This window comes from Etheostoma spectabile, chromosome 18 (genome assembly GCF_008692095.1).
Source record: "Etheostoma spectabile isolate EspeVRDwgs_2016 chromosome 18, UIUC_Espe_1.0, whole genome shotgun sequence".
In the NCBI taxonomy this organism is placed as follows: domain Eukaryota; kingdom Metazoa; phylum Chordata; class Actinopteri; order Perciformes; family Percidae; genus Etheostoma; species Etheostoma spectabile.
Window position 1 is genome coordinate 9,105,193 of NC_045750.1, and position 21,148 is coordinate 9,126,340.

At 37.4% G+C, this 21,148-nt stretch overlaps 1 protein-coding gene across 3 annotated transcripts; it reads left to right on the forward strand.

The window, feature by feature from the left end:
* The first annotated feature begins 1,457 nt into the window (after positions 1-1,457).
* On the forward strand, positions 1,458-19,930 carry si:dkey-12h9.6 (macoilin-1). 3 transcript variants are annotated; one of them, XM_032542885.1, is made up of 11 exons: positions 1,458-1,699; positions 10,600-10,741; positions 10,852-10,978; positions 11,587-11,710; positions 12,051-12,229; positions 13,116-13,578; positions 13,675-13,833; positions 14,729-14,899; positions 15,750-15,876; positions 16,639-16,813; positions 17,757-19,930. In XM_032542885.1, the coding sequence occupies exons 2-11, from the start codon at positions 10,622-10,624 to the stop codon at positions 17,945-17,947; spliced, it is 1,836 nt and encodes a 611-aa protein (XP_032398776.1). In that variant the 5' UTR covers positions 1,458-1,699; positions 10,600-10,621; the 3' UTR covers positions 17,948-19,930. The 3 variants fall into 3 exon arrangements, with proteins under 3 accessions (XP_032398776.1, XP_032398774.1, XP_032398775.1); XM_032542883.1 differs by lacking the exon at positions 1,458-1,699 and adding an exon at positions 8,704-9,072; XM_032542884.1 differs by lacking the exon at positions 1,458-1,699 and adding an exon at positions 8,704-9,072 and having other exon boundaries at positions 12,051-12,226.
* Positions 19,931-21,148: the final 1,218 nt, after the last annotated feature.

The following is a 21,148-nucleotide window of genomic DNA, read 5'->3' on the forward strand; positions in this document are numbered from 1 at the left end:
TTGACAACCGTTTTTGTTTTTCTGAAGATGGGGCACATTGGAAGCAAACAGAAGGGGTGGGACTTTTATTCTCTAGCCACACAACCCTTTGAGACCATATTATGTGTTAAAGAAATGCTTACATTTTTTTTTACGAGTGAAAGTTTGTCACGTTTTTTGTGAAAGTTACAAGACCTATTGAATCTTTGAATAAAATATGCTTTCTTGTAAACAATATCTGTGCCTAATGTGTTTACACCAGGTTAGAGATGCGAATAAACAACAGTCACAAGTGATTCAGAAACATCTTCTCATTGGTCCTGGTACAGGGCAAAATCTTGTTTAAAACAAACCTGAGTATTATTTCCAAAGGCTAGCTGACCTAGTGTAATGGAATGTTAAATCTTGGTTTTAAAATCAGTTGAACATAGTAAATCAAATACAGTTTGCACTGAGCGCTGAGATCTTTGGTCAGATTTAAATGGAGTGAGCTCTTTTTTTCAGCATCCTGTTTCTAATCCAAAGTGACTGTGATGTGGCGAGATAACAGCTCAGACTAAACGAGCTGTCTTCAGCCTGGACAGTCTGATGTAACTGATCTACCAGTGTCTTCCTGCAAAAAAAAATGTTTTTTTGTGTGTTTTTGTGTGCCAACTTATTTACTTCTCTCTGTTCTTAACATCTCTTTCTCTTTTCCTATTTTCTCTTACTTTCTTAATTACTTTCTCTCTCACTAGACATGCAGAGAGCTGTCTGGCGGAGCTGTGGTAAACTGTGTTAACATATCAAATTTGAACTCAGCCGGAGTGAGTTTAGATGACGTTTCTGCAAAGCTGGCCAATCTTTGCTGCAGAAAATCCAACATGCAAGATTCACCAAGTCACACTGAGGATTTATAAAAAATCAACAATGCAGATAATGTGAAAAGTCATTAGTCATTTTAAGCCATACTACATAGTCTCCTTTGAAGTACGACAAACTGACGCCAAAGTCATAAACATTCTCTGGCCTTGGGACCAACTGTTGAGGCTCGCTGCTGGAGTTGATAACCCCCACAGGATGACACAGCTGGGCTTATCGAGCTCGGCCAAGCCAGAAGACCTCTGCTATCGCTGGACGGAGTGGCAGAGGAAAAACTCATCTCGTTATCTTGCCTATGCTGGGTGAATAACACTCCCCCCCCCCCCCGTCCGCTCCCTTCAGGTAGTGCTCTCGTCTATCTTCTTAGTTAACCTCATGGGGCTTGCACTAGTAACAGATCAGAAACATGTGCTTAGACTTTTGTATGACTCCTTAATGCTGTGGTATGAAGAGTGAGGCTCTTTGGCATGCAGACAACACTACAGACTACAGCCAAGTGTTTATTTTAAATTAAAGAAGTTGGCTATAACATGAAGCTGCGCTAATTTAAAGACAATAGCACTGTGTGTGACAATGTGGTGATAGGAAATTTAATGTTTATTACATATTAACCAAAATGAAAAGAACCTCTTCTGTAAGTGCAGAGTGGAAACCCAGAATTGACTTTTTGTAACAAAAAAAAAACTCCAGTCTGGATAAATTCCAACAAGCTGAGCCTGTAGAGCCATCTGTCCTTCTCAGATGTAGACTGAGTGCATTATACAAACACAGCCTTATTTGAACCAGGAGCCTGCTGTGTAGCCAGAATGTGTGTGGCTGACCCCTGAAGAGAGGCACACTGTCTTAGCCTCAGATGTGGGTAAGTAGTTTTATCTTTTTTAAATAATTTTTAAAGTGAAATCTAGCATTTTGTTAGAAAAGTTGCAGCCTACCTGACTTGACTAAAGACATCTTTGGTATAGAGGGCTCATTCTGCCACCAATAATGACAACTTTAAACAACTTTAAAATCTACTCTGCATGTCCGAGGCAGGGGCGGATTTACAGGGGGCGCGGGGGGCGCGGGGGCGCAGCTGACTCCCCCACTGTAGGGCCTTGCCCCCCCCCCCCCCCCCCCAGCTGCCCCCCTAACTTTGGTATTCAAAAACTGTACTTGTAAAAAGAAACTGCCACTATGTTCTTAAGCTTCATGAAACTTTAAAACAAACAATTATTGAGGGACATCACTAGGATTAAAAGACGGGGGTTTAGCACCCAGGCTATGCAAAACTTATTTAAATCATAAATCTTACTTATAAATGTTAATCTAATGTTAGTTTTTAGATACATCAAAGCTGTATGGGTGGAACTTACTTACATCACATTACTACACCATAAAAATAATTAATCAATTAGCTACTTTATGAATTTAATAACCTGATGGCGGAGGAATAAAAGTATATGTATGTATACTGTATATGTCTGTATTTATGTATGCACATGTGTAGCCTAGCCAACAACATATAATATAATATAATAATAATTTATTACAGCAAATTAATGGAGAAAGTTAAGTTGGTCAGAATATAGCATATATAATAAATATCATTAAATAATTTTGTTTAAGATATGCCTTAATGCCTAGACCTGCCAACAAATGCCTGTTGTTAGAAGAATACAAAACATCCCAGACGTTTTAGCCCTGTAGAACAGTGGTTCTCAAACCTTTTGACATCAGGGACCCCTAAACTGACAGAAACTAGACCACAGACCCCCACTTGATTAGATGTTGTCCAAGGGTCCCCATCTAATAGGATTTTTGCTTTTAGATGTTTTATTACAGAAAGATTATGAATGAATCTATGAAATAATTTGTTAATTGTGGATGGAATTATAGTGAAAATAATCATCCCCCTGGAACCCCATCAAGGACCCCTGGGGGTCTCTGCACCACACTTTGAGAACCATTGCTATAGACCACTTATGTTACTGACCCCAATCAAGCCGCTTCCCTCAGAATCAGCTGCTCTCTCTCTCTCTCTCTCTCTCTCTCTCTCTCTCTCTCAATATATTCCAGTGTCCATCTGCTGAATGAATTGAAGGATATAATGGTACAATAGCATTAACAGTGACACTATGAAATTTAGTTTTCAGTGACAACATTCTATGGGGACTGATATTGTTTTATTGTTGTAGCATGCTATATTAATGGCAAAGCCCAGAGAACTTAGGGTAGCTAACTAGGTTAGTTCTTGTATTTCATTCATTCACTCCAGCTAGACTATTGCTTACCATAGCCAACTAAAATCTCCCTGTATCTTTACCTCAAGTAAACATAGCTAAAGTTAAGCAAGTAAAAGTCAGTTTCACTCACTCACTGTGTGTGCAATAGCGAGTTCAGACCAAAGATTTGTGATGGGATGACTCCTACAGCTATTTGCAACGCAATTTACACCAATAAGACAAGACAAGACAGTGTATCATCTCCTTAACCATTGACTCTTTGTACTTCTGTCTAACTTTCGACTTTCTCGCTTTTTGTAGCTGAATATATTATTTGTTGTTTCTAAATTTGAATGTGGATAACGTTAGCAATAGTAAGTGGCTTGCAACAGTTGATCATTTATCACATATCATGGCAATAAGGCTGCACAAATTAAACCAGGTGACATCCTTTATCACTAATGAATAAATAAATCTCTTCTGATTTTATGTTTGTTAGGCTTCTTATTAGCCACAGGGCTAGTGTAATGTAATACAAGCACAACCAAAGCTTTTTTCATAGCTTGACTTTTGCAGACCATAGTAGCTGAGATATTAGCTGAAGCCTAAAAGTGGGGATATTTTCAATTCAATTTTATTTATAATTTCAAATCATAACAAGAGTTATCTCAAGACATTTTGCAGATAGAGCAGGTCAAGACCACACACTATAATTTACAAGGACCCAACAATTCTAGTAATTGTGCGACAGTGGTGAGGAAAAACTCCTTTTAGGAAGAAACCTTGGACAGACCCAGGCTCTTGGTAGGCGGTGTCTGAAGGTGGTGGTTGGGAGTGTGATGAATAGTGGCAATAACAGTCATAATAAAAGATAATGGAACAGTGACTAGAAATAGTAGTTGTGGTAGCATAACTGGGCACTGCAGGGCATTACAGGACATAGCAGAGAACAGCAGAGAACAGCAGGGTGTAGCAGGACGTAGCAGGGCACTGCAGAGCATAGCAGGGTGTAACGGGGCATAGCAGGGCATGTAGCAGGACTACGGCGACAGCTACAACCATGATTTTGGTGCCATCCTAATCCAAGGAAACATGCTAGACAAAAAAACAAACATTAGGGCTCCGGGGAATAACTCCCCAGAGCTAGGTTAGTAACAAGAAATTCTGGGACATGGATGCACACAAATGGAAAGATAGTGTAAGCGAGGAGCTAAGTGTTTTAAAGGAAGTCCCCAAGCAGTCATAGCATAAGAAAATTCAGAGTACTGCACAAGAGGAAGAGAAGGAGGGAAATGAAGAAGGAGAAGGTAGTAAAGACCATGCGGGTCAGATTAGGAGAAGACCAAAGAAGGAGATGAAGATAAAGAGGAAGCTGCAGATTCAGAGAGAGGGAGAGGCAGAGAGGGATCAGGAGGAGGCAGATGAAGATGACAGGAAGAAAGAGGCCTGCAGTTACCCCTGGACCATATGGTTTGTTTATATTCTCCTCCCATATACATTGCAGTACAGTAGCATAACATATCATATCATTAGCCTCTAAAATTCCATCTAGTCAGTTTGGACCACTAGAATACATGAATCTTCCAACGACTGAGGGTTTCAACTTTACATCTGTTACCGAGGATGAGGTTAGAGATATAATTGTCAATTTAAAAGACTGTTCACCAGGACATGATGTGATTGATAGTAAAATATTAAAAGCAATTTACCCTGATATCATTAAACCATTACTTTATATTTTTAATCTTTCACTAGTTCAAGGAATTGTGCCAGTAGAGTTGAAAATAGCAAAAATTATACCAGTTTATAAAGAAGATTACCCTGCAATTTTTAACAATTATAGACCAATTTCTGTGTTGCCAGCCCTGTCCAAGGTTTTTGAAAAACTTGTTCACACAAGATTAATCCAACATCTGGACAAAAATAATATTATAAATGCTCACCAGTATGGTTTTAGGAAACAACACTCTACTTGCATGGCACTTGTCCATTTTTTGACTGAAATATACAAAGCAAAAGATAGAAAAGAAAATAATGTAGGTATTTTTCTGGACCTTTCAAAAGCATTTGATACCGTTAATCATTTCATTCTATTAAAAAAGATTTCTCATTATGCTATACATGACAAGTCACTACTCTGGTTCACCAGTTATCTTTCAGACCGGTTTCAAACTGTCAGCTATATGGGACAGATTCCCCCCCTTTCCCTTCAGTGTGGCTTACCACAGGGTTCCATCTTGGGTCCCTTGTTATTTTTATTATATGTTACTGACCTTCCTAATGTCTCAGAAAAACTTTCTAAAATTTTATTTGCAGATGATACAAGTGTGTTTTACTCCCATAAAAGCCCTGACATTTAATAAAAGTTTTTAATGAAGAACTTGACAAGTTATCTACTTGGTTTAAGTCCAACAAACTGTCGCTCAACATAAAAAAAAGAAGTTATATATTTTTCTGTATTAAGTCAGATACATTTAAATCTTCAATGAAAATTCTAATTGATAATATCTCCATTAATAATTTTAGATCTGCTCGTTTCCTCGGCGTTATACTAGATGACTCTTTATCCTGGAAACCTTACATTAGTGCCACAAGTACAAAATTAGCCAAAGTGGTAGAAAAAACTTGGCACCTGATTAACAGACAAGTTGCGATTATGTTGTATTACTCAATGTTGTATCCATATATCAATTATTGAAATGTTGCTTGGACTAGCACCCACCCAACTTAACTGGAATCTATTTTTCGACTTCAGAAGCGAGCTTTAAGAATAATATTTTGTGTTAATCGTAGACGCCCCTCTCAATCATTGTTTGCCCATGCAAGTATTCTTAGTGAATATCAAGTGAATCAATTTCAAATTGCTTTATTTGTTTACAGCTCTATAAAAAAGTTATTTACCCAGCACCTTTGTAATATTTTTACTTTTAATAATGGATTTCATCAGTATCTGACTCGTAGTAGTTGTCTTGTTAGGCCTCCCTACTCTCGCACGACTCAAACACAGTTTAGTGTATTGTATAGAGGGTCAAAGATATAGAACAGTCTTCCCACTTCACTCACTGAGCTTTCTAAAGAACAGTTTAAAGTGAGAGTCAAATTGTTGCTCTTAAGTTGTCGGAATTTTCCGTTTGGGTTTATGCTCTAAATGTAATTTTAAGTTGTTTCATACAAATTAAATGTGGTTTTGTTTTGTTTTGTTTTTGTTTTTGTTTTTGTTTTTTGTTTTTTTACATAATAACATAAATTGTTTTTAAATTTTTAAATGTTATTGTTTCGATGGAGTTTGCCACTTATTAAGCGCCTTGGAGGTTTTTTTGGCAATCATCCATCACATCTTTTTTGTGTAATATATAATACTGACTTAATGTTTTTGTAGTGAAAATGAAATAAATCAAATCAAAACATGTCATGTCACGCAGTAAAACGACATGTTTTTGTCTATTTCTATTCTGTTGTATACGTTATAGGGTTGGACATGTAAAGATTTACATATACTGTACATAGATTAATGTACTAATGATGTTTTACAGTTTATCATAGAATTTATTGTTTGTGACCTTTTGTTTGATCATAATTACTGATAAAATAAGACATTATTTTAGTTTCCTATTCTGTTTGTCTGTATCAGTAAATGTGGTCAAGCCATTTAATTCAATTTCGGTTAAATTTTATTTAAAGGATCAGATCGCAACAAGAGTTCACTCTTTAAAAGACAATTTACAGATAGTGGACGTCTAGACCACACTCTATAATTTAAAACATTATAATATAATATAAAAATAATATAAAACAAAGAATCAACAATTCCCCCAACAGCAAACATTTGGTGCAACAATGGCGAGGGAAAACTTTTTTTGGGCAGAAACCTCAGACAGACCCAGGCTCTTGGTGGGCAGCCATCTGCCGCTGCCGGTTGGGACACAGAGACGGATACAGACATAGAGAATTATGATTCATAATAATTATAGCAGTTGGTATGATGAACGGTGGAAATTATAGTAACAACAAAGATAATGGAACTATGACTAGAAATAATAGTTGCAGCAGTTCAAGGCGTAACAGGGGGTTGCGGGGCATGCTAGGGCGTAGCAATGCGTTTACATATGGGGGATCCCATGTACTGTCTTCCCCTGCCACCCTTCAAAGATCTCTCGCCACCCCTTTGCCACCCCATGTTCACTCCTGCCTTTTTTCCAAGTTCAAATAAAGTTTGGCTTGAAATCGCTTTAAGCTTGGATATTAAAGATTTAGGAAAAAAGGATGACACATTATTAGTAGTCTTGACACATCAAGCATTGAAGGTCTAAAACTGTTTCTTGGCTCAGCTTTAGGAAATCCAAATGGAATTAACAGTTCCTCCCCACTCCTGCCAAATCCACCCATTCAAATGCGTTCTTCTTCCTCTTTGTGAGTTTACACCGTACAATCAAAGGGCACCTGCCCCGGAGAGGCAGTGTTTGTGCAGAGAAGTGTTGCACCAAAGTAAATTTCCTTTCTAATCTCTGGTTTAATACTTAAGGCTATTTTACCTGTTCAGTAATCAGCAGACACACGCTTCAGTGCAAAGTATCTTTTAATGAAACTGACTGATGATTCAGGGCCCATGTGGACATGTGTCATTTATTTACATAAACATTATCGTAGTTCATAACTATTTTTTAAAGATATCCTGTTATCAGACTGTCCTGTTACTAGCGTAATGATCTCATAATAGTCCAGCGTCCTTGGGCTTGCTGCAATATCTGGAAGCCGTCCCTTAAGCCTCCAAATCTGCTTTCTGCCTGGGTTGTCTGTATTTGGGTCTGTTCTGCAGTCGGTGAAAACACAGAACATGTACAATGTTACAGTAAAACAACAAAACACATTAAAAATGTAATATAAATATGTAATGCAATGATATGCTATTGTAACACATATACACTGTGTACATCAATATACATACTGGACTTTAATGGTCAATATACCCTGTCTGCTTATTTGCATCTTAATCCTATCGACAAATATCTGCAGGAAACTACGCAATTCTACTGCTGCTGTGGCACAACCTACACTTAACACTTATTCTAAACTTCAATTTTATTTATATGCTCTCATATATATTCATATTTTTACTACTCTATTATTTTAACACAGCGTATTGCACTACATGTTTGAACTTGTTTGTAGCTTGTTTTGTATCGTGCTATCTCCACAATATTTGTGTGTGTGTTGTATGCAGCGTGCTTAGATAGGCCTATATTGACAATGATGATGATATGTAAACATGTTAAAAACGTTATATTTAAACTATATTATACATTGTTAGTTTTATTGTTGCATTTGGTGGTGGCAGTAGCTCAGTCAGTGGGGAGTTGGTTCAATCCCCGTACGGACCAAAGTATGGTGGTGGACTGGTAGCTGGAGAGGTGCCAGTTCACCACCTGGGCACCTTCCTCCTGGGCACTGCCAAGGTGCTCTTGAGCAAGGCACCAAACCCCCAACTGCTCTGACATCTCTACATTAGTGCATGTATAGGTACTAATGCGTGTGTAGTTCAACAGAGTGTAAATTGTGATTTCCCCTTGCGGGACTAATAAAGTATACATCACTATTATTATTATTATTTATTATAGGCCTACTTGGCATTATTTTAAAGTGTACATTTGTAAAGCTGCTGGCAACATCATAGTTGTTACTATGTTATATTGTTAATGAATACATATTAAACACAGTTTGAACAATGTGTTGTTCTGCTCCCCTCCTGCGATGAACACTTGTAGGTGCAACATTAATTGAGCATGCGCAGAACCGTAGTGAGCCTGTCTGTTCCTAGACATCATCACAGGTCGAGCTGAACATCCTCTTCCACAAGGAGGGATCTTCATCATTTATTTGTGCCATTTTTCTTTTCTCCGCTGCCGCTGCTTCTGCGGTGTAAAAACAAACAGCACGGAGGGGGTAGAAGCCATAAGATGAAGAAACGTTATGTGGACGCGAGCAGACTTCGGAAAATGAAAAAACTGAAAATAACGGAAAAGCTGTCTGAAAGGTAGCTAGCGCCGCGAGCCGCGTCGCCCCGACGGAGGCTGCTTTTGTTATGGTGCCTCGTCTTTGTGTAAATTTCAGCCGTCGTCATCCTGCTCACCTGTCTGCCTCACATCCCACATCACTTCATCTCGTGTCTCACATTTTACATGAACGAGTCTGGAGCTTTAATAGACTCCATTGCAGTTTGATGGCGCAGGCAGAAGCGTAGACATGTTGTGCGAGTTACTTGACCCGACATTGTTTACAGAAAGACAGAAATCAGCAGCAGGGCAAGTTAACGTCGGCCTGCTTCTCCTCAGGGTTGTTACATCTGCTTTTACACTGTGTCGTGTGTCCTCAATTAGGCCAGATTATGCATAATGTTAACGAATTATGTGTTTATTACCTGGAATTGTAATAGGTCAAAGGAAAACATATGATTTTGCACATAAAAAAAGCATAATTTGAAAGCGTCTAGACAGATTCCAGACAAGAAAAGACTCAGGAGACAGAAACCACTTGTTATAAGTGTGTATTGTTTCACATGAAACAGACGGTAAATTAAAAAAAAAAACAATTTAATACAGCCTGCAGTATTTTGAAAACACAAACCCTGTCTTATATTGTTTTTATGAATATGCCATCAAATAGGCTAGCCTTCACAATTCTTGCTCATTTCACTGTGGAATACCTTGTGTATTTGGAAGCTACGATGAAAATAAAAATAAAATAACATACTCTATTGGCAATATTACAAAATGTATGTTAACTTCTTTGAAGAATTTAAGATGCTGTAATCCTCTATTTCTCTCCTTTTTAAGTCTTGAATGTTGTTTTTTGTGGACTAACTTGCATATTTGGCAGTTATAGCTAGAATACCAATAAGATAAATTAAATATGCTTTTTAAGTAGGCTAACATCATGAGGCTAATTTGAACGTATGAAGAATTTAAGCTGCTGTCCCTTACTCTTTCAATAAAATATAGCTTTTTGTTGCATATGTAGTAGTTTTTTTTTTTAGTATAAAATACCTGCGAGATAAATTAAAATACATTTTATATCAGTGACATCCAAAGGGAGATTTAAAACTTGCATGTGCAATAGTGTGCTGTGGTGCTCCCTCTCTCCTCCAGCTGAAATATTGCCATGGTTACCAAACAAAGAAGGGGTGATGTGATAACAGTCTATGGACGGGCAGAACAAAGGAGAAAACCACAGCTCTTGTTGGGCTCGACGTCGCCTGATCAAATGAACGAGGGAACAGTCATTGTTTTGTAGTGCCCCTACTTGAAAGGACGGACTGCAATTTTAAGATGCAGCTGCTCAATTATAGGTTTAGCAACATGTATCCGATTCCCAGTCTTGAATTGGCTTCTGTGTGTTTAATGCTTTGGCTGAAGAGGCTTTGCTGTATCTGAAATGTGTTTATTTGCTGGAATCAAAGCCTAGAATACTTTTTTTTTTATTAATTAGTTTCACATTATACACCCCTCTGCTGAAGGTTTATGTATAATAATAAAAGTGATGGACTTCATCTGTCTGTTTGCAGTGCGTACACCTTCCTGAAGTTTATGATGATGTGGACGCTGGTGCTGCTGGCAGATTTTATCCTTGAATTCAGACTGGAGTACTTGTGGCCGTGCTGGCTCTTCTTTGGGAGCGTATACACCACTTTCCACTGCCACGGGCTGGTGAGAACCCTTCCTGTATGATATCATGTTGCGTGCCCAGACGATGATAATCCTACAAAATGAATCCAGTGCTTTTTACTGAAATTAATGTTGTTGTTTTTTGCTTGCAGGTCATCTGTGTTGTTTTTGTTTGTGCTGCCTTCACTCTGGACATCTTTTGTTTGATTTTTGTTCCTTTGCACTGGCTGTTCTTTGTGGCAAGCACCTATGTGTTATTTAATTACATATGGCACACAGGTGAGTATGTAGCTTATGTTTGTTTTCTTCTGTTTTTCACATGTGACAAAATATGCCAAACTCTGTTCCTCTCTATACAAAATAAGCATTGTTTGTAATTGATATTAACCTATTTGGTGAGATATTTAATTTAATTAAATTAGCAGGGATTTTATTAGAATAAGTACTCCTTCCATCTCCTCACATCTGATCCTTCATTCCAGCAGCAGTCAGACTCTTTAATACAACATCACAATGTAGCAGTGCTAGCTGTTTCTGCAATATGAGCCATCACTGAAAATATTATGCACTATGCATTTTAATTTATTTATTACTCTGTGTCACCTCCTACTGTGCATTATGTCTTTTCTAGTCATCTGCACCTTACTCATCTCACACACACACTATTGTGTAAATATGTTTGTACTATTACTATTATTGTAACCGATTCTATTTTTTCTATTTTGTATAATAGTTTCTGTATATTTTCTCTCCTATGTCTACTTAATGTGTATTGGTGTTATTCTTATGTGTGTACATTGTTTCTTTTGATCTTTGCTGTTGCCCAGGAATTTCCCCAGCGGGGGTTTATTAAAGTCTTTCTTGTCTTATGTTATATTCTTCTGCAGAGAAAGGCATCTGTATATCGACGGTGTCCCTGTGGATTCTGCTTGTGTACACAGAGGCTTCACTTCGACTCAGAGACCTTAAAGCCTCTCATGCCAATCTGTCTCATCTTTTTGCTGCACACTGGTATGTGGATTCAACACAAGTCACCCTTTCTGCCCTAAGAAGAATTTTCACAATTGTTTTTTTTTTTAGGATTTTTTACATAAGATTAATTATTAATTATTAATTATTAATTATTAATTATTAATTATTAATTAATTGAGCTATAACAAAAACAACAACAAACTTTTATTAATCCCCTGTGTGATATTACTAATCGACTTAGATGTTCGTGCACCATAAGTACTATGCATACATCCATAAATAGACTACCAAATAATAATAGAAATTGGTTAGCCAGTTTATAGCTTTTTAATGTGGCACACCTATTCTAACTGTTTTCCCCTGTTGTATTCACATTCAGTATTGGATATCCTGTAGTGTATCTGGGGTTTGATGCCACCTGCTACTTCACCAACATCTTCAAGCTGCGCATACAGAAAGCTGTGCAGAGTGAGAATGATTTCCACATGCACCTCCTGCAGCACTCGCTCCCTCCAGGCCTGCAGGTTTACCCCAAGACTGGCACAGATGGCAGCAGTAAGTCTTTTGCCCCATCTAGTAATACTCACTTCCATCCTCCATTCTTACAATCTGCAGGATGTTCCTAATTTATCAGATCAGAGGTTTGGCACTCAAAGTAACCAGTCAGTCCTATACTGTTTATTCCAATAAACATTGGAAAATACCTACCAGGAAGTTATCCTTTTCAGCAAATGAGGAAATTCTTACAGAATATAATTATTCCTTTTTTCCCCTTTTGTCACCAAAGTGAAAATGATGACTACATAAATCAAGTGGCAGCAAATATTGCACAGAGACAACCACCGTTTCTTTTCCAAATTGCAAGTGTCAGCAAGGGTGTTGTTGATTAGGGCCGTCATCGACTAAAGAAACTTGTCGGCTAATCGATTAGTTGATTTAATAGACAGATCTGTGAACCTGAGTTTCTCTAAAAAGATTCATACAAGAGCACCACTTTAAATCTTGTGTTTAGCAGAGAAGTGCTCACAAGTTTCTCGGAAAATAAGTCGATCAGCATTAAATAGCATACAAAATGACTAATCCACTAAAGAAATCTGAGTCAACTAAGACCTTAACAACCGATCAGTTGACTAATCAACTAATAGGGGGCATCACTATTGTTGATATGTGGCAGCACAACGTTAATAAGTGTCCTGGAGCTCATTTACATACTTATTTATGCATTGTTGGCTGGTATGCGTACCAGAAAAGGTCAGTGAGGAAAGGAATACAGATGAGTCCATTGCTGCAGCAAATCTTTATAACCTATATGCAACAAACTGAACTTTCTCCACTGTTGTTCATACCTAAGACAGCAGACTGAAAATGTTTTTGCACTGCAGAATTAAAATCATATTAGAAAGATGATATTGACGTTTTGTTTTTTGTCTGCCCTTTGTTGCAGGCTCAAAGTGGAAACAAAAGCCTGAGTCGACTCAGTATCAGTGTCAGAACGGCGGCGTAGTGGCCCATGATGAGGTGCACTCTGTGGACTGCCTCCAGATCCGCAGTGAGGAGAAAGCGTCAGAGAAGGGAACACAGGAGGTGAGGTCAGCTGAATCAAATCGGCGTCCGTTATCATCCAAACCTAGTGAGTCCAGAGAGCTGCTCCACTGTGGGGCAGGAGGACCGGAATCCTCTACAAACCTGGAAAATCTACCTCAAGATGTGCAAGGAAGCAAAGCCACACGGACGGCTAAAAGCTCCTCGCCAAAAGCCTGCAGAGGCAGCACAAACACTCCTTCACCACCTGCAGGGAGGACTGAGAAGAAGCAGAGATCCAGCTCAAAAACACTCAGCCCCAACCGGGACGTAACAGAGAAGAGTGCCGCAGCAGCTCAGAATCACCACGCTGAACAGACGGCCAAGTATACCGACATTAACTTCAGTTTAGTTCGATCTTAGGCATGTGAAGGTACAATTGGAGCTGCTTTCCTTGTAACCCCACCTTTATTATCTTTCAGGCTGGAGCAGGAGCTGAGGAGGCTGAAGGGCGAGCTGCAGGTGAGCAGGCAGAGCGAGCAGGAGCTGCGAAGTCACATCTGCAACTTGACCAACAGCGAGAGGAGCCTGAGACCAGAGGTTTCCCTGCTCAGACAGTCCAACATGCTGCTCCAGAGCAAGTGAGTCATCCACTAGAGCCACTGCTGAAAGCTCGTTGGCTCCTTCTGTGGGCCGTTTTACACATTACATCAGTCTATAAATAAAAAGTGAGACAGGGATGGAAGTGCTGCTCGGACTATGGCAATCTGTGTGAAAGCAAACAATTTGTGGAATTATGTTTTTATCCTCAAAATGATTGATGGATCTCTTTTAAAGACAAAATTAGTAGAATATTACGTAATAGATCATGTTAAGCGGATTAAGGCTCACAATTCTCACCCATGAATGAATTTTACATGTTAGCTCCTTCCTGTAACGAAAGAGGAATCTTACACACACGTCAACTCAAAGCCTTTATTTGGCCAAACGACAAATGAACAAAAACTTATAAACAATATAATGGATAAGGGTAGAGGTGGAGTGTCTCCGGGGTGGTGCAGAGCATGGCCTGTTGCCATCTCAAATACATCTGAGCCAGGCTGTCACAACTTACTGAAATCTTTCACAGCATGAGATCTTAAATTCACGAGAATATATATAAAAATAATAATAATTGAAATGGTGTGTGGCTACTAAAACACAATCTGACAACTGGGATCAATGTGATGAGCATGAATTGAAGTCTTGGTCATGCTATTTATTGTCCTGTGTTATTAGTGCATTTCTCTTGTGTACACAATAGAAGAAATGTGACCACATTATTGTCAGAGATGAGCACATTATGCACAGCTTTTATCAGCGCTTCTGATGAGACTTTTAAAACAAGGTGCTCTCTAGCTACCACAAGGATTCTGTTTTTTTGCCAGACACTGTGAAGTTAGACTTAAACAAGTCTATTGGGATGTGGCAGTAAACCACTTTTTTATGGTCTTATTTTTGACATTATGTAAAGTGAGATTATTGCTTTTTCTTCAGGATTCTTTGTCTGACTAAAACCAAGCAGAGGGACAAACAGAGCAGTGCAATGCTGGAGAAGAGGAACAGATCGGAGACGGAGGCCAGACTCTCTGTTGAAAAACAGTTGGCTGAGCTTCAGGCTCAGAAACTGGAGGAAGCCGCCAGCACAGCACGGAGTCTAACAAACAGGTAAATCACACCTCTTAGACCTTTCAAATTCCTGTTACTGACGTGGCTTTGTACCTGGAAAGTAAAGCTGAATCTGCATTTGTATGCTAGTGAGTTAAATGCTACTGTGAGTGCATTTTCAAACGTGATGAAAAGTTTAAATCATGCTTTTTCGCTTTCTTGCTGAAAGTTAGATGAGGAGATTGATATATGTGTGTTCAGTATGAAGCTGGAACCAGCAGCTGATTAGCTTAGCTACCCACAAGCCCCTTGAAGCGCGCTAATTGAAACATTATATCTCATTTGTTTAATCTGTGCACAAACCGAAGAGTAAAAAACACCACTTGTGGTTTTACAGGAGCTATGTTTGGGACTATTTCTTAGAAGTCACTGTGCCCGGCCAAGACATAGTCCGGGACATAACACAATTTTGTTGTTGTTACTATCCGTGTTTTGACGCCTCAAAACAAACAAGATATAACTTAAAGTAAAGGTAATTATTGAGCTTTAGATGTTCTAGTAGGGGGGACGTGGTTCCCTTTGGACACAGCAAGGCCAGTTGTTACCCCTCTGCCCCCTGTCTTTATGCTAAGTTAATTGTAACACTAGCCTTACTGTATATTGAAAGCACAACAATGACAGCGTTATGTCTTGTTATCTAAGTCTCGGCAAGAAAGTGAATATGCCAAAATGTTGAACTATTCCTTAATTCCACACATGACATTTGTCATAGATTGTAATATATTTTTTTGCATTTTATGTATACATCTTCATTAAATTTAATGTCATATTCTTTTCTGTGTAAACTGGTCTTTATTTCCAATGAAACCCCTCTCTTACCGTTCAACATTTTCTCCGTCTCCTACACCAGGCAGGAACACTGTGAGACCCAAATGTTAAGGAAAAGAGTTAAAGATCTAGAGACAGAGTACAAACAACTACAGCGGGAGTGTCAAGTGAAAGAGAGTCGTGTGGTAGATCTAGAGAGTGATGTTGAGGTATCTTTTTCACACTATTTGGGAATGAACTTGTGAGTTTAAGTGTCTGTGAGTCTCAAGTGGTCCAGTACTTGGTTGTTCTCAGTTTGGTCATGTAGACCTTTTGCTGTTTGAGTTCTGATTTTTATGTCTATAATTCTTTGTGTTTATAAAATCTCTTAGAAAACTGAATCGTTCATTGAGATCATTTAGTATTTAAAAGACAAAAGCTATTTTATGTTGGACTGCAGTCAACACATTGCACTTTGTCATCCTATCCGTACGCAGTAATATTGTATGTTTGTTGTCTTGACATCAGGTGTGTACAGTGTTGTACTGTGTGGTATTTGATTTCATTTTAGTGACATACTTTCCATGAAGCATGCTGAAACAAAAGCCAGGTCTTTCATAAAAAAACATTGCACTGCTTGAAGTATGGGTCACCTCCCTCAGAATGTTAAAAGTCAATGTTAACACAGAAATAATCATCCCTCAGAGTATCTAATATAATGTGCAGCTTTTGTTTATGTTTTTTGAATGGCTCGCCAATTCATCATGGAACTGTTTTCCCTCTGTGGTCCATTGGTTTCCTAAGTGAATGAATCTCAACACATGTTAATGAAGGCAAAAGAAACATAGTGAAGCACTGACTATGACATTTTAAAAAGGCAAAAATACTTAGGAAACCAAAGCACTAGAATCCCTCAGGTGGTCATCGCACAAGGTTGATTGATGTTTTGTTGTTTTACTGTGTTCTTACTGTCAATGTGTTTGTGGACTCAGGCTCTGGGAAAATACCGCTGTGTGGAGAAAGAGACGGACATGTTGCTGTCCACTCTGTCAGCCATGCAGGAGAAAGCTCAACATCTGGAGTACAACCTGAGCGCAGAGACTCGCATCAAACTGGACCTGTTCTCGGCTCTAGGAGACGCCCGCCGACAGCTGGAAATCGCTCAAGGTTTCCACTCTCATTTGTATTGTCTTATTGTGCAACTTAGTTTTAAATTTGAGTGTATTCTTAGTGCCTGTGGTGTGCAACTTTTCGGACTTACTGCTTCAAAAATCTGGCCGGATCAAGGACAGTCTAAAGATGCGGTGGAGCAATTTTTGTGTCATTTGAGCATAAACTGTGGCACGAATAGGGTTTAATTAGTTTTACAGTATTTGAGAAGGCCTAAATGTTGGTGACAGTTGCAAAGTGCAAACATATACAACTGATTTTTTTTTAAAATGAAATTTAAGCTAATTAGCTAAGCTAATTGTAACTCTTGCCTTACTGTATATTGAAAGCACAAATATGACAGCGTTATGTCTTGTTATCTAAGTCTGTGCAAGAAAGTGAATATGCCAAAATGTTGAACTATTCCTTAATTCCACACATGACATTTTTCATAGATTGTTTAAAACATTTCTTTGCATTTTATGCATACGTCTTTATTACATTTGTGGAATATAAAAAAAAAAAACTTTAGACGGTTGCTATAGCGCCACCATCAGGACTATTAGCCAGAGCCAAAGCCAGTTGAGGAAGGTTAGCATAGGACTTGACCAATGTGCAAAGTGTGGTGATGTATTATGCATGGGAAGGCAGATTTTAATAGAAGAAGAAGAAGAAGAAGAAAAAGAATATCTGCAAACACAAGTTTTAAATAACAAATGTTGAACATTGTGGAGTCTCGGTAAAGGTGTTTGGTCTCAGAGACAAATGCCATACTCAGACCACAGAGACAAATGCCGGGTGGACTTTACATAAGAGTAGTTTTTATAGTTGGAAAACGTGAGAGAATAACTCCTAAGAATCCAGCTTTTCACATTCACGTGAAATAATGACTTGCAATTTTATGATATGCAACATCCTGCACTGTCAACATCCTCAGGTATTTCTTTTGTTTGTCCTTCAGATAAAGTGATGAGGCAGGACCGGGAAATAAAGGAGATGAAGCAGAAGATTGCAGAGGTGATGGCCGTCAGTCCAGGCTTATCCTACATGGCTCCTCGGCCTCCGGTGCCGCAGTATCTCACCAAGCTACTCAACTCTGAGCGTTACATGCTGAATCCACGAGCACTGATGTACCAGTGTCTGAAGAAATAAAGGATGTTATCGCCTTTTTTATCCTTAGACCCCGCTACATAAAACATCAGGGGAAGGGGGCTAATGGATTTTTATTACAGAGCTAAATGACCATGAAGTCATCTACTTCCAGCCATGAGTGGAACCAGAATGAACCTCCACAGGTCAAATGCCTTTTGCTGCACTGATGGTGCTACCTTTACATTATTATATTTCCTGTTTCCTCCAACATCAAGGGTTGAAGTTTTTTTTACTCGAAAACAATGTATCTGATATGCAGAGCTGCCGTAGACACAATTTCTATGTAAAGATACAGCAAAAACCATCTAGTAGGGATGCAACCAAGAGAGAGAGAAAACATTTCTTCAAATTCAGACCCTATAAATTTGTCTAAATGAATGATTCCTGGATAACTTCAAAATGTACAAGTAGATAAACACTGTTTACATACTGTAGCTTTAAAAGACAGATTAACTCTGTATTTTATATTTTCTGGCATGACAGTAAAACTACACACTCAATATTATTTATATTGTTAGCAAAAATATTATACTAACAAACATTTTTGGAAATATAATAACCTTTGTTTTAGTCGAGTGTCCCAGGTAGACATGACAGTGAGCCAGCATGCACAATACCGGGACCCTGTAACTGAAGCAGCTAAATGGAATTCAGCAATCATTACTTTCATTATTTACACCTGTGCTGTTTCTACTGTGTCATGTCAAAATGTTATAAAAATAAGATTTCATGCTGCAACAGATTTTGGTAAAATATGTTCAGACTTAATATGAATGTCTCAATATGAATATAGAGAGATAACACATGATAATATTGAATGATCCCCAAACCCTAGTTTGTTGTGTTTATGAACTTTTCTTGAACTTAAACTAAAATAAACACTTATTTGATAAAATACAAATATTAGGCCGAGACAATATTCTATTTACATTTCACTCAAAGCATAAATTTAATTATCAACAACATTATTATGCTAAATATTTCAGAAAAGTATGTCTGTGCCTAGTAAACTAATAATTCACTAGTAAACTAGTGGATTAAGAATATTTAAATTGCGCTGAAATTATGATCAAATTACCACTTTTTAAAATCTAAAACGTTTTTGAATGAGACCTTTCAGAGTTGCATATATTTCAATTTAACATGTCATTTTTGTGTGAAGCTTCCAGCCGTCAATCTGGGAGTTTCTCAAGAATGTTCAGTGATGTTTAATTGTTGGCATGACCAGATAAAGTAGAGGAGGAGCAGTAAAAAGAGTTCATAGTAAGTAGCGATTATTTCTCCACATTTGGCAGTTCTTGGCTCCACAATTATCTGGAAATTTCTCTCTGGAAAAGAGAGAATGTGTGAGAAAGTGAACTGAATGGTTTCCACTTTCTTTGCCAGAATTATACTTTGTTTATGAATTAAAGTGGAGTTGTGAAAAACAAGGAATGGTGTTGACCAAACATGGTTCATGAATTTAATTACTGTGCCTATATATATATATATATATATTACTTTCAAACTGGGAAGGAAAACACAAATTAAATGTGAAACAGTTATGTGTTTGAATTGAAGTGCTATGTACTGTTTTTGTAGAGTTTTTTGTTTAATTTCTTTTATTTACTCACAATGTACAGAATTGAAAATACCCACGCAGCTGAAAAACACTCATGAACTGGATGTCTCCATTTTGATAGCTTTTTATTTAGAGTGTGTTTCTAGGATGTTTTATATCAAAAATATTTTTTAGTCCTGCTGTACTTTTATTATTCTGCTGTAATTTTGTACGGCAATGTGTTTGTCCGCATGAAATGTGTTTTATTCAACTGTTATTTGAGCACACATTGTGACTTTAAGTATGTACATGAATACTTGTACAAGGGCTACAGTTTCTTAAAATTTTGAACAAATAATTCAAACAGTGATGCTCTGAGGGTAGAGAACACGCTCCTGATATACCAGGATGTTTTTTTTGTATAAATAATTTAAACAATTGAATTTTGTCTCATTTAAGTGTCTGTGTGTACATATTTCTTTTAAGGTGAAACTTTCCCCTTTTTTTAAATGTCATAGTATAGTTTGCCAAAAAAAGTTATACTACAGTAATTCATTAAAACACAACAGTAGAACATGTCCTAAAAAGTCATGAAAACACGATATAGCATGTCATAAAAAGTTGTATGTCATAAAAACGTCATAGTATAGTATGTAAAAAAAACCTCAAAAATGTTATGGTATAGAATGTCATACAAAGTAATATTGTATGTCATAAAAAATCATAGTATGGCATCCCATATAAAGAAATAAAAACAGTATAGCATGTCATGGAAATAGAATAACATGTCATGAAAAGTAATAAAAAGTCATAGGATGACAAGTCAAAACATAGTATGGCATGTCATAAAAGGTCATGAAAACATAGTATGTCAGAAAAAGTAATATTATCGCATGCCATTAAAAAGTCATAGTATAGTATGCTATAAAAAATTCATAAAAAGTCAGCATTGTACGTCATAAAATCATAATATTGTATGTGAAATTATAAAAGTCAGTATAGTATGTCATAAAAAGACATTATTATATGTCACAAAAAGGCAAGAAAAGTCATAGTATGGCGTGTCAAAAAAAGTCAAACATCGTAGTATAATTGTTGTAAAAAGTCTTAGTATCGTTTGTTATAAATAAATCATAAAAAGTATAATATGTAATGAAAAAGTCATTGTAGTATTACATGTGTCACAGTTCAGGGAATTGTGGATTCAAATGCAGAGATCAGGCAGGAGAAGTTTGAGTTTGAGGATTTAATAACAAAAAAGGCAGAATTCCAACCAACAAAGGAATCCAAAAAGCAGTAGGCAAAAACAACACAAGTAGTCATAGTCATAAAAAAGTCATAAAAGTCATAGTATAGTATGTTTTGAAAAAGTAATGAAAAGTCATAGTATTGTATTTCATAAAAAAGTCATAAAACGTTTTGGAAAAGGCATTCAAAGTCATAGTATGGTAAGTGTTTTCATAAAAGAAATCATAAAAAGTAATATTATGGTATGTCATGAAAAAATCATTAAACGTCAAAGTATGTCATGAAAAAGTCATAGTATTGTATGTCGTAAAAAAGTAACAAAAAGTCATAGTATAACGTGTCATAAAAAAACATTGTGTGTCATAAAAGTCATAAAAAGTCATAGTATAGTATTTCATAAAAAGTCATAGTAT

Bases quoted from the DNA above. Each gene is read 5' to 3' on its own strand.
- si:dkey-12h9.6 (XM_032542883.1), top strand. From the start codon at position 8,996: ATGAAGAAACGTTATGTGGACGCGAGCAGACTTCGGAAAATGAAAAAA. The intron at 10,742-10,851 runs GTGAGAACCCTT...TTTTGCTTGCAG, and splicing joins CTTTCCACTGCCACGGGCTG to GTCATCTGTGTTGTTTTTGT. The intron at 12,230-13,115 runs AGTCTTTTGCCC...CCTTTGTTGCAG, and splicing joins TGGCACAGATGGCAGCAGTA to GCTCAAAGTGGAAACAAAAG.